Source organism: Falco naumanni, chromosome 4, assembly GCF_017639655.2.
Source record: "Falco naumanni isolate bFalNau1 chromosome 4, bFalNau1.pat, whole genome shotgun sequence".
Classification (NCBI taxonomy): Eukaryota; Metazoa; Chordata; class Aves; order Falconiformes; family Falconidae; genus Falco; species Falco naumanni.
The window spans coordinates 109,698,849-109,714,101 of NC_054057.1; the positions used below are offsets into that span (position 1 = coordinate 109,698,849).

General features: G+C 48.9%; 2 protein-coding genes across 5 annotated transcripts; one reads left to right on the top strand and one right to left on the bottom strand.

Moving 5' to 3' along the window:
- Positions 1-447: 447 nt before the first annotated feature.
- On the bottom strand, positions 448-10,542 carry MKRN2 (makorin ring finger protein 2). 2 transcript variants are annotated; one of them, XM_040591083.1, is made up of 8 exons: positions 10,408-10,542; positions 9,993-10,121; positions 8,203-8,381; positions 7,122-7,426; positions 5,414-5,628; positions 3,694-3,804; positions 1,408-1,552; positions 448-778 (listed from the first exon to the last, which is right to left on the bottom strand). In XM_040591083.1, exons 1-8 carry the CDS (start codon positions 10,431-10,433, stop codon positions 635-637), a joined length of 1,254 nt encoding a protein of 417 aa, XP_040447017.1. In that variant the 5' UTR covers positions 10,434-10,542; the 3' UTR covers positions 448-634. The 2 variants fall into 2 exon arrangements, with proteins under 2 accessions (XP_040447017.1, XP_040447018.1); XM_040591084.1 differs by lacking the exons at positions 9,993-10,121; positions 10,408-10,542 and adding an exon at positions 9,437-9,951.
- Positions 10,504-15,084, top strand: MKRN2OS (MKRN2 opposite strand). 3 transcript variants are annotated; one of them, XM_040591085.1, is made up of 4 exons: positions 10,504-10,812; positions 10,931-10,980; positions 11,588-11,750; positions 14,341-15,084. In XM_040591085.1, the coding sequence occupies exons 1-4, from the start codon at positions 10,607-10,609 to the stop codon at positions 14,558-14,560; spliced, it is 639 nt and encodes a 212-aa protein (XP_040447019.1). In that variant the 5' UTR covers positions 10,504-10,606; the 3' UTR covers positions 14,561-15,084. The 3 variants fall into 3 exon arrangements, with proteins under 3 accessions (XP_040447019.1, XP_040447022.1, XP_040447021.1); XM_040591088.1 differs by having other exon boundaries at positions 10,574-10,812; positions 10,931-10,964; XM_040591087.1 differs by lacking the exons at positions 10,504-10,812; positions 10,931-10,980 and adding an exon at positions 11,012-11,482.
- Positions 15,085-15,253: the final 169 nt, after the last annotated feature.

Below are 15,253 nucleotides of genomic sequence, written 5' to 3' on the forward strand. Positions count from 1 at the left end.
CAACAGGTGTGCTGAGACACTTCCTGCCACTACACACACTTAGTATTTTAAAACAAGGGTAGGAGCGTAACGGGCAGAGTCCTTGAGAGCCAGGCAGTGCCCCGGCCCCACTACTGAAACCAACTCACTGTAAGAATACAGTAAACTCTGTCCTGAACTCTAGGTACTGCTTTGAGGTATGACATATTAGTTTGTAAATCTCCTTTTTAAGGAAGAAAAAGCTACACTGACCACACTTCCCAGCGGGGTTTTGTAGATACACATTTAGTTGATTTGGGAGGGAGGGTGGAGCACCCAAAATAGATTTAGCAACAGTTTTTAACAGCTTCAGCTTTAAATGTTAAGAGAGGAGCTGTATTTACACTACCACTCAGCTCACAAGACAGCTTACGTTAGGCCAAAGAGGGAGGAAACCCTCTCGGGAGTAAGGGATTTTTCCATGCAATCGATTTCATTCTTTAAATATATTTTAGTTTGGTTTTTTTTTTTTTTTGCCATACAAAAAACTATCTGAAAACTTTACCAGGACTGCACAAGTAAACCACAGGGCACATTCATTCGAACGGTGCTGTAGAAAGTGTAAAGCATCGCTAAATAAATAGCTCTAGATAGACGAAAGCACCTTCCGTTCTCTTTACTGAGAAGTAGCAGAATCCTCCTCGGCCCCAGAAAGGTGCATGAAAAGTTCTCCGAGTTCTGTCACTTCGTCGTCTGTGCTGCTCACAGTCCTACTTTCTCTGTCTTCAATAAAGTCCCACAGGCGCACGGAATTGAAGAACTGGAATAGAAGGAAAGCTGGCTGAGCACGAACCAGTACTCGTCACCGTGCAGTCACAACGCCTGCCCGTACCGAGCCTCGCTGCCTCGTTAAGAAATAAGTTGGTGAGAAGCCGAGATTCGGAAGCTGGGTTTGCGCTAGGGAGTGCTGCCGCTCAGCAGCACGTGCTGTTCAATTCGAAGCGGTGGCCACTCGCTTTGGCATTGGGTACCATTACGGTGCGGGCAACCTAGCCGGCAGTAACGCGCTGCGGGCACGCCATGAAGGCGCCGCCGCAGCCAGTTTTCAAGAAAGCTTTAAACTTTGTAGCTGGTCTTACTGCCAGCGACGTGCAGGCAAGAGAGATCAATTTTTAATACTGTAGGTGAAAGCTGGATCAGCAGAATTCCTTTGAAGAAAGGTTTGCCATGAGAAGGACTGGCTGAAAAACTAAAACTATTACAATAAATTTTCGCTGTTCAGTAAAAGGTGCCTCCTCCTTCCCTAATAACAAACCTTTCCCTCAAGGAAAGTTGCGGGGGTGCTTCCTTCACTTCTCCAAGACCCTGCATGGCATGAAACGTATTTAAGCAGTGTAAGGTACATTCAAAACATGGTTTTAATTACACTTGACTGGAGTATTCCCTTACCCGCACGGTCCCCTCAGAGCTGAGCTGTTTCCTTGGTTTTTCAGGTTCAGCTCGTGTCCCATCCGGATACGCATGAAGGTAAAGACACTTCCCTCCGAACGGGCAAGTTCCTTTCCCTTGTTCAAAATACTTGCAGGGCTTTTTCCTGATTTAATTAGAAAAGAGAGTTATTGCCTTCAGCCAGGAAAGGAAGTAGATAGAGTTCACTCTCCACAGCTTAACTCGTCCTCGGTCAGTGATGCAAAATACCGGTGCTGCCAGTACGCCCCGGGTTGGGTCTCCCGTTCCCTACCTGAGAGCCCTCAAAATAGATGGAAAGATTACTAGAAGTGAAAAAAGAAGTACATAAAGGAACAGCATTATAAGAAGAAAAAAAATTCAACTATCTTAAGACATGGAAAGTGAAGGATGCTCAAAAATGTCATCGATCCTACATGTGCATCTTCACCACCATGAAAAAATTTGTTGCTATTTTTCTAGCGGCACAACTCTCCTGTACTTTCCACCACTACCTTTTTACGGAACAGTTCCTCTCGTCATCTCCTCTGGAAGCCCTATGAGCACACTTTGTTAATGTACATTCCCATCTGCTCTGTTGTTCAACCAAGCTGCTCAAGCTACGCAGCAAGTTTTGGAAAGGTGTTCCTTACAGGGGCAGCGCAGCGGCACTCGGCGCCTGGGGGACTGTTCTGCAGCGAGAAACTGCTGAAGAGGCTGCAAAATGCAACTGGACTCGTAAACTCAATATGCAAATAGTGATGAAACTGGTCCCCAAGACATTGCTACAGTCCATCTAATAGCAATTAAATGGAGAAGGAAATGTCAACGTAACAAAAAGACCCCAAACACCTGAAATCCCCGAAGGAAGCGGTGCATTAAAAGCAGGATGAATTTGTCTTGGTTTGGAGCTCAAGTGGTCTGTGACCTCCAGGTTGTAGGTCTGAAATTTATTTTTATCCTGCGCTGGCATGTAAATTGAATGGATTTGTGGTGGCATGACCCCCTGCTCTTCGCTTAGACTCCACTTTAGTAGCATTTTTTCATTCCATGGAATACTAAATCCTCAAGTTAAAGTGACTGCCAAGAGATCTATCCATAGAATTTCTGTACAAAAGATGTTTTCACCTACAACACAAAGCATTAGTCTTAGCTGAGTGCTTACGCAAAACCCCTTTTTCTATTTTCTTCTACAGGACAGGTTGGCAGGGGCCCCAACGCCACCTGGCACTGCGGCTGCAGTCACACAGACGCTCACCTTGCTGACAGCGCGGCCAGCTAAAAACTGCAGAGCTGGGGCTTCCCGACGCAGCTTACCACCCTCAATTCAAAGCCCTTACGGATTAAAATAAACCAGCCGCAGGGCATTGAAAACAAACTGTGTCTGATGAGCCTCAGTTAAAAATGACTGATTTTCCTCCAGTGTTTTGCCTGACTATAAGGTAAAACAAGCCCAGATGCTGGATTAAGCGTTTAATGGCGCAGGGCCGCTTTCAGCCATTCTGCTGCGTTGTAGCAGGACTTCAGAGACTTACAACCTTCCTGAGCAGCAACAGCTCTGTAGGATTTCGGCAAGGCCTGGGTTTTTTTCCGTACTCCGAAGGCCGTGCGTCAAGGGTGGTGCACACCACGGGATGAAGCTGCACAGCCTTCAGGAAAATCGCGACCACTGGCTCGGGGCAGGCACGGCTCCGCTGATGCCTTCAGAAGGGCGAGCGGGGAGGTAAGCACCGCTGCCTCCCTGACCTGCCGGCTGCGCAGCCCCGACACATTCCAGGCAAGCGCAGCTCTGCAAAGCTGCCGGAACCCTGCCCCCCAGCAGCCCTCTCCCAGTGCCCCCAGCACCAGGCACGTCCTCTCTGCGTCAGCAAAAGGCATGCGCTCAGGCAGCGGCTTCCATTTCCAGCAGACATTACAAAAACCCCGTGGAATTTTTATCCCGTATTTCAAGAGCACGACATCTCCCTTCCCTACTTGTTTTCCTCAGTAAGCGACAACCTGCCAGGCAACTACGTCCAAGGGATCGACAAGCCGATTTTGGCAAGTGAACTGAAACAGCTTCGGCGTTTCAGAGCACAGTGAGCACAGAGAGTTTCTGATCTAGAGTTACATGACAGACCCTTTCGTGGCAGTCACAAAGTTAAATAAATGCGTTAACAGAGATTAAAAGTTCTCTGTAGATTGGTTTGTAATTAAGAAAGCTTCAAAATACAGGCACTTAGACTAAGTCTTAGCGCATCTATCTTAAGGACGACGTAAACAGTGTTTGTAGTTGGTTACCAAACTTACCCCACTCCCTGCTTAAATGCTTCGATCAGCTCGTTCTTCTTCTCCTGGTCTTCCACCCAGTACGCACTGGGAATGACAAACTCGGATATCACACGGCATTCCGGGCAGGACCTTAACGGAGCAAAACCAAACAGCAACGCTCCGTTACTTTCCAAGAGTGACACTCCTCAGTAAATCTGCAGTCTCCCAAGGGAAAGGGAGATGGTTTGTCACACTGAAGCAGCAGACGCCTTTTCACACGTCAGCACGGCACACACGTGTGTGCTTGTTAGTAGTTTTGATCAAAATAACCCACTCAGTGCAGCCAGGGCCCACGCTACCTTGTGTTTGCTTCTAGACTTGACCAAAAGGAATGGGTGTCTCCTCTGTATGCAGAACTAAACTGCATTTGCTAATCCAAATACAGAGAAATAAACCGTAATGACTATGGGAGTACCGCGGCTCCCACGCAGCAGAAAGCCAAACCAGCTGAGAAGGGACAGAGGAAGGTCCCCGAGCCTTTGAGATGTGATCTGACTGCTACCAGCAGCGATGAGCTGCGTGCTTCATGGTTTTACACGATGGATTTCTACACAAGGAACTACAAGAACCAAATACCCAACTTCAGTCCCTCAGCAAGCCCAGGAAAGGCTTTGTTACCACGGTCCCACAAGTCCCACAGAACACCCCGTCTCCCATGACGAAGCCAAGTCCCTCCTTTAGGTTAACTTTGCAAGGACCAGTATGTTCACCATTATGGAGAAGTGTAAAAAAACATGTTTGAAGAACTTGTAGCAGTACTTAACCCATAGCCAAAGCAGAGTCCAGGGCACTGTTTCTTAAAAAAAAAAAAAAACAAAACAAAAAACCACCCCAAAACCAAAACCCCCACAAAAAAACACAACACAAAACCACCAACAACTCCCTCCCAGTCCCTACTGCGGGCAACAGCACCTGGCCAACAAAAGCTTGACTCCAGCACAGGTTATGTCCTAATGAGCTAACGTTCACTTCAGTGACATCTGTGATGAAAGTTGTCCAGAACAACCTATTTTGGCAGAATACTGAAAATATTTCCCACCTTTTCCTCGGTGTGCTTGTAACTTGAGAGAGTTTTCAAAGAGATGCTCCAAAAAAGGAAATTGCCCTAATTGGACGTTTTTTGTTCTCTCATCTGAGAATGTTTGGGATACATTATTTATAGAGCTAGACGATGAAGGTGTTTACTCAGATACAGATAAATGTGTGATTAGTGTGACATCTAGCTTAAGTAAGCTGTAATTTAGAGAAACATCCAGTAACTGAGCACATACATGGCAAAAATAAGGAGGGAGGGGTTTTGCACACAGGGTACGGCGAAGGGCGCTGGTTAACCAGGTCTCAGCAGTTCCAGAGCCCACGTGTGCACACGCTGCCCCACCGTCAACGCAGCGAGAGAGGGCTAAGCCACCAAGGGCCCATACAGGACCACAGCACGTAAGTACACGGTTACCAAAGGTTACCCAATGCATCCTAGTGGTCTTGAAGGTAGTTCTCGTGGCCACATAACAAGATCCTGGAATTTGCCAGCACCTGGGACCAGGATTTTCTGAGCTCAGGTCTTACTAATTGCTATGTTAATATTTACAGCTACAGAATCCCTTACCACCGGGTTTGTTTCTGTATCGAGTCAAAGCACCCCAGCGAGGCTATCTCACCGACACAGGCCCCAGAGAAGAGGCTCTGGTTAACATCAACTTACTTTATGATTTGATTCTCGAACTGCTTGGCACACCTCCACTGCCGGATGCAAGACAAGCAGTACGTGTGATTGCAGTTGGAAAGGATCCCAAACCTCCGCTCAGAGGCTGACGGTTTCTCGTACACCACTTCCATGCAGATACTGCACACTTTGTTCTGGCTTGCCTGAAAGGCAAAGGCCTTCTCCATGTCATGCTCAAAGGTCGCCATGCACATCTGTCACAGGAGAGACATCACCGGTTACTGCAGCCCACGTAGCAGCCCGCTCCTTGTAAAACAACTGTCTATGGAAAGAATCTATTACAGGAAAACCCAAGTACACTCATTAAGAGCATCACTCCTACCTTCATCATCATAATTTAAGAACACTAAGTTCAATCACGTATTCAAGCCCTTCCAGTGTTCTCTGCAGCTTCAGGGTATCAGGAGTAAGGGCGCACAAGCACTTCCCTGTACCTCTTTCTGTATCTCTGTCATGGAACAGGTACTGCACAAGGAGATGTGTCAAATACCCCCACAAACCATCTAATTCAGGACCCGGAATGGGGGCCACACTCAAAATGTTACTCTGCTTATCATTAAGGCCACACTCACTCACCAGATACCCCAGCTAAGGGATAAGCCTCTTATCCAGGCTTCCCTACATCACTTCTGCTCACAGTATCCCAGCAGCGACAGTCAATAACCAATTTACACTCTCACAGCACTACAAGGTGAGCTGGTGGTTACACCTGCATAGTTTTACTTGTCAAAGGTCCCCAGACTTGACAATTAAAATAAATTTCAGAATAACAATAATAATAATAACAATAATAATTAAAAAATAAAAAGGACACACAATAATTCCACATCAGAAGCAGCATTTCGACTAGCACACCTTCTCACCCAGCACACACCTCTGCTGCCGGAGCCGAGCACCCAACGGCCGCGGTGACAGACACCCTGCCAGGTACCGACGAGCTCTCAGCAGAGGGGAGAGCTCCTACAGCAGCACCTGTTGCAAGTATACACTGACTGCCCAGAACCTGAGGTTTTTAACCCCTTGGATTTTACTTCAGACTCTGAAGGGACTTGTGATTCAGTAACTGCTAATGCTGCTGGTCTTTCTCCTCCTCAGCCCTGAGGACTGGTAGCCGGGCAGGGAAAAGAGCAGCCCCTTAAGCCCATCTTCCCCCAACCAATTCCTCATCGAGTCCCTCCAGCCACCCCACTTCAAGTCCAGCTCCAAACCCTCTGTACTCCGCTCCGTCTGACTCTACGTGACACTGCCCTCAAATCAGCCACCACCAAGAAGGAACATCTGAAGAGGTGACTCAGCAGACTGACAAGGCTCTCACAAGCCTGCAGCAGCCCACAGTTTCTCTCCTCCACTGTACATAACGTACCACTGAGATGTCGTGTAAGTTACAAAAGACATTTTCCCAGCACTTTAGGGTGGTCTGGGAGAAGGCTGCAGGCAAGTTTCTGATAAGGATGAAATGGGAAAAAAAGAAGTTGCTGTAAAAGGCGCTCTGCATCACTGTTACCAATTAAGCCCCAGATGCTTGAACAGACCTCTTAGGATAATTTTATAGCTAGAAAACCAGCAAAACAAAAGCTCTTTGGAACAACAGGCTCTTCTACAAAACACATCCTTAGATTTTAGCGCAAACAAACCAAATCCTGCACCGAGCCAAGCGAATCTCACACCGATTTCATGTTAATATTACCATCTCGTGAGCCTTCCTCTGTTCTTGGTCGAAAGGGTGAAGTACTTGCAATCCACAGATCTCACACACGTCTCCGTGGAGGTAAAGGCAGCGATCTCCGAAGTGGCACGCTCCCGCTGCGGCATAAGGACACAGCTGCTCTCCATCCGCACAGGAGCTTCCAGCTACCGGGTCTTCCAATCCGCTGCAAATAGCTTCCAAATACGAATGGGGCTTCATTTCCGGATTATCGTTTTGGTCACTGCAACACACCACATCGCCTGCGGTGCTGGGTTTCTGCTTTTCTTCATTCAGGCCACACAGATCTTAGAAAACAAGGACACGGTATGAACCACACAAGACACTGCACAAAACCCACTCAAGAAGCTCCATAGACCTTCTTTCCAATGATTGCCAGTTATTGGTTTGGGACTTTTTTAAAGTTTCCTCTAAGCCTCTTTTGCTCGCAAACCACAAGGCTTGTCACAAATTACCAAGTAAAAAGTTCCATTTAAAAATTTCTTGAGCTGTTTTCCATTTACAAATAGGCTAAAAAGTCCTCTGGTACACAGGAGGGCAACTGGCCCGTTCAATGTGACTGCGAGAACAGGTGGGGACAGCTTGCAGGTGGCAGCGGGGCTCGGCTCCTCTGCCCTGCCCGTCAGCCCTGGACGGGTGTCTCCATCCTGTGTTCCTAAGGGCTGGCACAATCCGTGCCGGGCAGCCTGGCAGAAAGCAACCAGGTTTCTTAGCATTTTAAACGCCCTCAGGTTGAGAGCAACATGTACCAAAAAAGATCTGAGGGGCAGAGATATTTTAACCAAAAAACCCTAAATCAAAATAATAAAAAAAAAAAACCCACCCCCAAAAATCCCCAAACCAAACCCCATCTTTTGGGGAACACCAGGCTAAAAGCCAGTCGGCTGGACACGGCCATTACCAGGTACTGACGGGCCCAAGCCTCTCGAGGAACGAGGCCTCATCGGGAGAAAGTCTGCCCGCACCTCTCCAGCTGTCCAGGAAACTCAAGCAATAAAAGGAGAAAAGCTACCGAACTCCTGTCAGCATCAAGGAGGACGAGCACAGCACCGCTCCCACTCACTTCTGTCCCTGAGCACCAGCGTTTTCTTCTCCCGCCTGCCAGCCTCCTGCGGTTTGCTCCTGACGCCCGGCGCGCCGCGCTCGGCAGGATGGCGAGGGTTGTGCAGTGCTGCCGACGGGAGGGGAGGCAGCGCCGGGGCCGCTGCACCCCCCGACGCAGGAAGTCGGGTGTGATCATACCTGCGAAAGGAAAAAAAGATGGAACAAGTGTTACAGAGGCTAAACTTGGCACAGTGGCAGGACACCGCCCTGATGAATACTTAAACAAACCAAAACTGAATAGCTACTTTTTTTTTAAAGGATTGTTCTGACAAGTTGACTGAACTTGCTCAGTCTCTTTCAAAGCCAGACCTAAAGGCTTCTCAGTCTCAAAAAATGGATGCCTCTGAAAGCACACCTGTGTTTTCTTCTCCAGAGACACACAGCATAGCTGAAAGAACATTAGTCATGCACACACTAAATTAGATCCTCGTCACCCCCTCACACAAACAGGTTCGCTGGCATTTCTCAAAGAAGCAACATCAAAACGCTGTGCAGGAAGGAGTGACATTTTGTGAGCTTCGCTTCCCCCTGCAAGCAGCAACACTTAGACTTTATGCTCCCACACCCCAGAAGATGCAGTATTTGCAAACAGGATAGGAAAGGACTCGAAACATCCAGCAAAGCCATGGAACGTATTCCAGCAGCAGAGGAGAAGCGATCAGTGCGGCAAAGAGGCTGCTCCAGTAAAGCCATGGACATACCCAAAGGTAGAGCATTTCTGATGGGAACGAAAACATTCTCTGTCTCGGTTTCTGGTCCTGTACTCAGGACCTGCACGTGCCCAGGGACCTGCCATACACATAAACCGCTTGCGTGCATCGAGTGCCTCCAGCTCCAGCAAAACTGCTGGAGTAAAACAGCAACAGGCGCTGCAGCCACCTTTAGGGTCCAGTCAGGATATGACGTGGGGCCCGTCAGTGACACGGCTGCCAGCACCACCCACTACTGATCCAGGGCGAGCAGCTAATGGAAGCTACGGACAACACTAACGTTCCATCGCCTGAGCCAAGCCCGGTACCACGGGCTAAGGGAGGGAAAGGAAATACAACCAAGCCGTCGCAATCACTGCCACGCTGCTGTCAGGCGAAGGCACAAACAGGTCTCCCAGCTGTGACCAGAATTCCTGCACAAAGGAGCTGCCCCTGTGGCACGTCCCCGATGGAACGGAACATGAAGTAACACACGGTATTTACTGCAGCGTTTCTCCAGCAGTTTTACCCATCAGTCTTCAGGGCAAGGCATGATACTGTTCAGCTTTCCCACCAAACCCAGGGGAGCGACCGAGACAGAACTGAAAGTTCTTGAAACTGTGCAGCAGGTTCTGCACGAAGGAGGCTACAAGGTCCCTCGGGAGGGCCGAGCGGGTGCTGCCCGCATCCAGCCGCTCCGGTAACAGGGAGCGCAAACCATGCTGCCCAACGCTACTTCCCATGAAGTTGCAGGCTCCATTTTTGCATTTAATAGGTCTTACTACAGTAAGAATGGGATAAAAAACATACACGAAACCTATGGTTTAATCACTACAGAGTAAAATACCTGCTGAAGCCAACCAAAATTGAGCAGAACTATAACACCGGACCCATAAGCTGGTTTCGGTGCTGGGAGAAAAAGCCCATATTTAATATCTTATTTCGTTCCCTTTACCATCTTATCTTGAGCTCAGATTCCCTGGGGTTTAAAGCAGCCTGCACGTGATTGCGATGCCCGGCTCTTCCGAACCGGCTGTTCCACAAAGCACCCGGCGTTTACCTGCACCGCGCCCCGTAGGCACACTGTCCCTTCTGGTAGTACTTGCAGATGGTGGACGATCTGCTCGTCGATAAATCGTGCGAGAACAGGCACTTGCTGCCCTCCCGACACACGCCCTGGAGGTAGTACCTGGGGGAAGCAGCAACGGTCAGAGGTCCGTGCGGAGCCGGGGGGGGGGGAATGGGCCCTGCCCGCTCCGCCACCGGGGCCCCCGCCGCCGCCCGGCCCGGGCCGCCCCAGCGCAGGAGAGGGCGCTGCCGCCGCCGGGGCCTACACCGGGGCCCAGCCTGGGAGGCCTCCACCGCCTTGTCCTCGCAGGCCGCAGGCAGGCCGCGGGCAGGCCCCAGGCAGGCCCCGGGCAGGCCCCAGGCAGGCCGCGGGCAGCTCGGCGGGGCCGGGCGGCGGCAGCGCTCACCTGCAGGTCACCTGCTTCGTGCTCATCCTGGCCCGGCTCCGGGCCGCGCCGCCCCGCCTGCCCGGTTCCGCTCCGCCGCGGGCCGGGGGCGGGGCCCGCCCGGGCACTGTTCAGCGCCGCGCCACAGAGCGCGCCGGGGCGGGCTAGAGCGCCGCGCAGGCGGACCACGGGGAGGCGGGCGGCGGAGCGGCGCGGCGCCATGGCGGAGGCCGCCATCCTGCGGGTGCGGCACTGCCGGGCCGACATCTTCTGCCGCCGGGCGCCGCCGCGCTGCCCCGCCTGCGGCCGCCCCCTGCGCGGCGCCGGGCTGCCCGCCGCCCCCGTCCGCCTGCCCAGCCCCTTCCGCCAGGGCCACCGCCAGCGCTGCGCCTTCCTCCTGCGGCCCGCCGCCGGCACCTTCCTCGGGTAGGGCCCGCGGGCCGCCCCCCGGGCTGCGCGCTGCTGGGCCGGCACCCGGCGCCCGCCGTGCCTGCAGCGGGGGTGCCCGCCGGGCCCGACGCCGACGCCGCTGCCTTTCTTCCAGGGGGTACGACGGGCGGGCGGACCTGCACGTCGGGGTGACCAGCACTCACGGTACGGAGCGCCCGCGGGCCTCGCGGCTCGGCCCGGTCCCGCTGTCCGGCCCGGGAACCCGCGGGAGCAGCGGGACCGGCCCCGCCGCCGCCAGCTGAGGCCGGAGCGGAGCCGCCGGGTGCCTTGTGCTCCGCGCGCAGGGAAGTAAAAAGCTTTACAGATATGCAGGAAATCTTGACTTACGTTTTTTGCTAATTCTAAAACTCCCCCTAATTAAACAAAATTTTAAAAAGCCTCCTAAAAAAAACCCAAAAAACATACCAGGCTCTCCTAGAGTAAGCCCACCCTGCAAAAATCACACTTTATGTGTTTGTTTACTGTGAGGCTGGTCTAACTGGGGGGTGTGTGTGTGTTAGAAAAGCTGCCTGGTTGTCCTTGCTTTCATTATCAAAAGCCACCCGAACTTGCCCTGCAGAAGCAGAGCAGGTGTTTGATAAAGGACCGCGTTTTTCTACCTGTAGCCACTGAAAGGAAGTGACTACAGCCAGCCTAAGAAATGCCAGTATGGAAAACTAGTAGCAGCTTTCATTACTTAAAACACACGCCCCCCCCCCCCCCAGGATCTGATTCTCCAGGGGCACCTGACAATCTGCTGCTCTGTTTTCAGGCGTGGTGTATAATTACGACGCTGAGGGCATTCACAGAGCTGAAACTGGATGGGAACAGTGCATTAGCATCCCACTGGTACAGCCAGACATGTTTGGGCTTCTTCAGCAGTGGGATAAGCTCCTAGAGGAATTTTCTGTGGGAGAGACCTGGCTTCCTCACAGGTAGGTGGTTTGAAAGCTGGATGCAATAGAGTTTTTAGTCTAGGATGATAAATCAGGCTGTTCTGTTTTGGACCCCGAGAGGCTGCGGTTCATTCAGAGCCTTGCTCCTTCAGAACACACATGCCTAACAATCCAGCGGGAGCAACGCCGTCAGGCTGTCAGGAAACCTACTGGCCCTGCTAAACAGAGAGAGTATTTTTAAGCTGTCAGCAATGAACTCATCTGCTAGAATGTAAAAGCTCTAAAATAAAGAGACCGTTCTAGGGAAGTTTTCTTCAGCAACAAAATAATTTAGCATGAAAAGACAACAGTTCAGTGAAACACGGAGTGCTGCTGTGTAGAAAAGTCCAGGCATGATTCTGTCATTATTTCTTCAAGGTTTCAGCAGTTTTAGGTGTATTTGCATTTAAAAGCTGACTACATTGATGGGATTCTTGCCCAGACCTTGCATCCAGTTGGCTTCTTTGTTGTCAGTGATCAGAAATGGGAAACATGGTCAGGCTCATTTCCAGCTGATCCGTAACACTGCTTTGGACAGTTCAATACAGAAAGGCTTCCACATATTTTGCACTAAACCAGTATGTTCCAGCAAGAATGTTCAGTTGTTTGTAGCTTTCCTTGAAGTTAGTGCCCGTCGACAGTGTTACAAGTTACGAAGCCCAGCTAAACCGTGCACTGCCACATCACCAAGCGGGCTGGTGACAAAGCAGCCTGCTCCCCCAAAAACAGCCAGTGCCTGAGCTGTCCCTCTGTAACTGCCCAACGACAGCCCGTCTGAGCGCAGGTCCATGAAGGATTTAAGGTAATGAATGCAGATGTCATATAAGAGGAAAAAACCAACCATCAAACCAAAAGCGTTTTTCAGCAGTTCTTTATGTGCTGCTTGATAAAATTTCAGAAATAATTTATTATCACCCTGGCACCAGGAGATGAAAGAATTTGACCTAGAATAGAGTTTTTAAATGTTTATGGAACTCAAAAAGCTAACAGGATTTGTGGCTGTGGACTGAGCCCTGAGCTGGTGAACCCAACACTGTTTTGTTTCCAGATGTTTTGTGGTGCACAACAATGGTGGCCACTCCTGAAGTTACTCAATTATTTTTCATTAACAGTTATTTTGGTAAAGCAAGTACACTGTGGCAAATTGCTTGCTTACTAAGTGGGAGCTCATAGGTCACTCCAGTTACCCTTAACAAACCAGAAGAGCTTTGAAGAAAACAGCTGTCCTGACCTGGGCTCAGGGTTGCTTTTCATACCCACAGTCCTCAGACCTTGCACAGACACCTTGTAAATTCCCAGGGGTGACAGGCAAGCCTCACAGAAGATTCCCTGTGGCAACAGAGACCACTGAGCCACCAACAGTACAAGGCAAGGAATGAGTCACAGGGCTAGGAAGAACAAGGGAAAAATGACACAGGCTGAGGCAATTAGGGAAGAAGCTTGAGGATTAGGCAGCTCTGTATTAAAGACAGTTATACAGTGTCGCGACGGAGGGAAGACACAGTCACTCAATATGAGCGATCAGCAGACTTTGTTTATTGTACCTTAGTCACCTTTTATGCCTTGTTATAATTAGCTCATACATATTACAAAAGTTAAGCTCATTATTGGTTAGTTGCCTAAATACCAAGCCCGCCCCTAGTTTCTCTTCTGTAGTTTTCTGTTCCCACCTGCAACATTCTTTTCCCACCAAAATCTTCCTGTTACTGTGTAACAAGAACAGCCAAAGACAGTGTGTTTTGCTTTACTTCAGATAAGCTGAGAGCAATGTGCATTTTTGTCCAGCCAGCTGGACTATGTCTGTGTGACCCTTTTCAACTAGCCAGTTATCCACAATACAGGACCAGTGGAAAAAACTGCACTATGTGAGTGAGGGAATGGAATAAATTACTGAAGTTGTTAGTGGCCAACATGAAACATTTGGGAGAACCCAAGAAACAGTCTGACCGTGAACAGGTAAAGGCCACATGCTCATAGGGTAGGGTAGCAGGGGAAAAAAGATAAAAAGGAAAAGGGCACAAACATATTAAATGGCTGCTACTCCTACTGGGTATTTCTGTCCTTGCACAATGGCACAAATTGTTGCCAATGGGAGTTTGACTAGCACACTCTATAGCAACTGTATCAACATACTAGGGACAGAAATCACTCGATTTGAAGTAACCTTCCAAGTTCATGCCACACTGGGGGAAGCCCACATAGTGGCACAATTAACATTACTGCTGCAGGAAGAAGTTTTCCAGATAACAGAGTAACAATACATCAAGAGCACAGGTTAACAAGGTAAAAGCCAAGTAAGTATAAAAAAATAAGAACTCATTATTGTAAGATCTGTAGCCCTCTTGCTTTTTTCTTTTCCTTTTTTTTTTTTTTTTTTTTTTTTTTTTGTTTTATGCTCACAGTTTCTAGTACTCCTGGCTGGAAAGTGCAACTTGCAATACATAGAACGTGTTTAAGCACCAGCATTAAAGGAAAGCAGCAGTAGTTCTTGGAGAGCACGTGCTTCCTCATTTCACTCAGTAAAATACTCCTCCATGCACAGTACTTAATGGATTAGTGCTAGCTCTTACTACCAGTGTATTTTTCCTAGGTATGAAGAACACAACCACAACTGCTACACATACGCACTGGCATTCATTAACAGCATACTGACTGCACAAGGAAAACGGCAAATGAGTAAAAGTGAATTTACAGAGAAATTTGTGATCCCACAGACAAAGAAAGCTGCTAAATACATAACTCTGCATCAGGAGCTAACAGCTAATGATTTCTACATTGTACCCCTTCCTGATCAAGAAAAGCAGTGCTGAAAATAACAAGCTGCTATATTAAACATCTACAACAGGCAATAGGAAGTCTTAAGACTCCAGATCTCAGGGTTTAAGATGCACAATCTACTTAATGTATTCAAAAAACACAATTAACTTTACATGTTAAGCTGCACATCATGGAGGGATTGGGAAACTGAATTTGTGCATTAGAATGAAATTACATACAGTGTACACACCATAGAAAATTTGTTTCTCAGTACTATTCGTATGGAAAAACGTTTTCCTATTTACATTCACTCTATGTTCTGTTCTGCCAAGACCAGGAATCGTAACTGCAATGTAATTAAGGGTTTTAACAAGTGAACTGCGGTAACTTAAGCTGTAATGCACCAAAATGTTTTTTTTCCTGTCACATTTGTTTACTGGTGAGTGAAAAAAAAAGGGGGGGGGGGGGGAAATTTGTGCTTGCATGCTGCTGAAATCCAAAGTCTGAGTTAACGCACATTCACTACATGTAAAGTTACTTTCTTTTACTTGAATTACTAATAAATATAACAATAAATAAATCCAGCCTCTGTCAGATGTATTTATTTTCCAGTTCTTCTTTACATTTTGCACATTTGTTCCTCAATCCAAGACAGGTGCTTAACGTTAAAAGATAATAATTTAGTGTCTCTGTTAGTATCCGTAATAAGGAATGGACTCCTCAGGATTCCTCTCAGAGTTAAAACT

What these genes read in the sequence shown, in the direction of transcription:
- MKRN2 (XM_040591083.1), bottom strand. Translation starts at nt 10,433, where the DNA reads ATGAGCACGAAGCAGGTGACCTGCAG. An exon ending in GCTGGTGCTCAGGGACAGAA is followed by an intron (nt 7,427 to 8,202) that starts GTGAGTGGGAGC and finishes TTGTTTTCTAAG; the next exon opens with ATCTGTGTGGCCTGAATGAA. An exon ending in AGAGGAAGGCTCACGAGATG is followed by an intron (nt 5,629 to 7,121) that starts GTAATATTAACA and finishes CTCCTGTGACAG; the next exon opens with ATGTGCATGGCGACCTTTGA.
- MKRN2OS (XM_040591085.1), top strand. Translation starts at nt 10,607, where the DNA reads ATGGCGGAGGCCGCCATCCTGCGGGTGCGGCACTGCCGGGCCGACATC. An exon ending in GCCGCCGGCACCTTCCTCGG is followed by an intron (nt 10,813 to 10,930) that starts GTAGGGCCCGCG and finishes CCTTTCTTCCAG; the next exon opens with GGGGTACGACGGGCGGGCGG. An exon ending in CGGGGTGACCAGCACTCACG is followed by an intron (nt 10,981 to 11,587) that starts GTACGGAGCGCC and finishes CTCTGTTTTCAG; the next exon opens with GCGTGGTGTATAATTACGAC.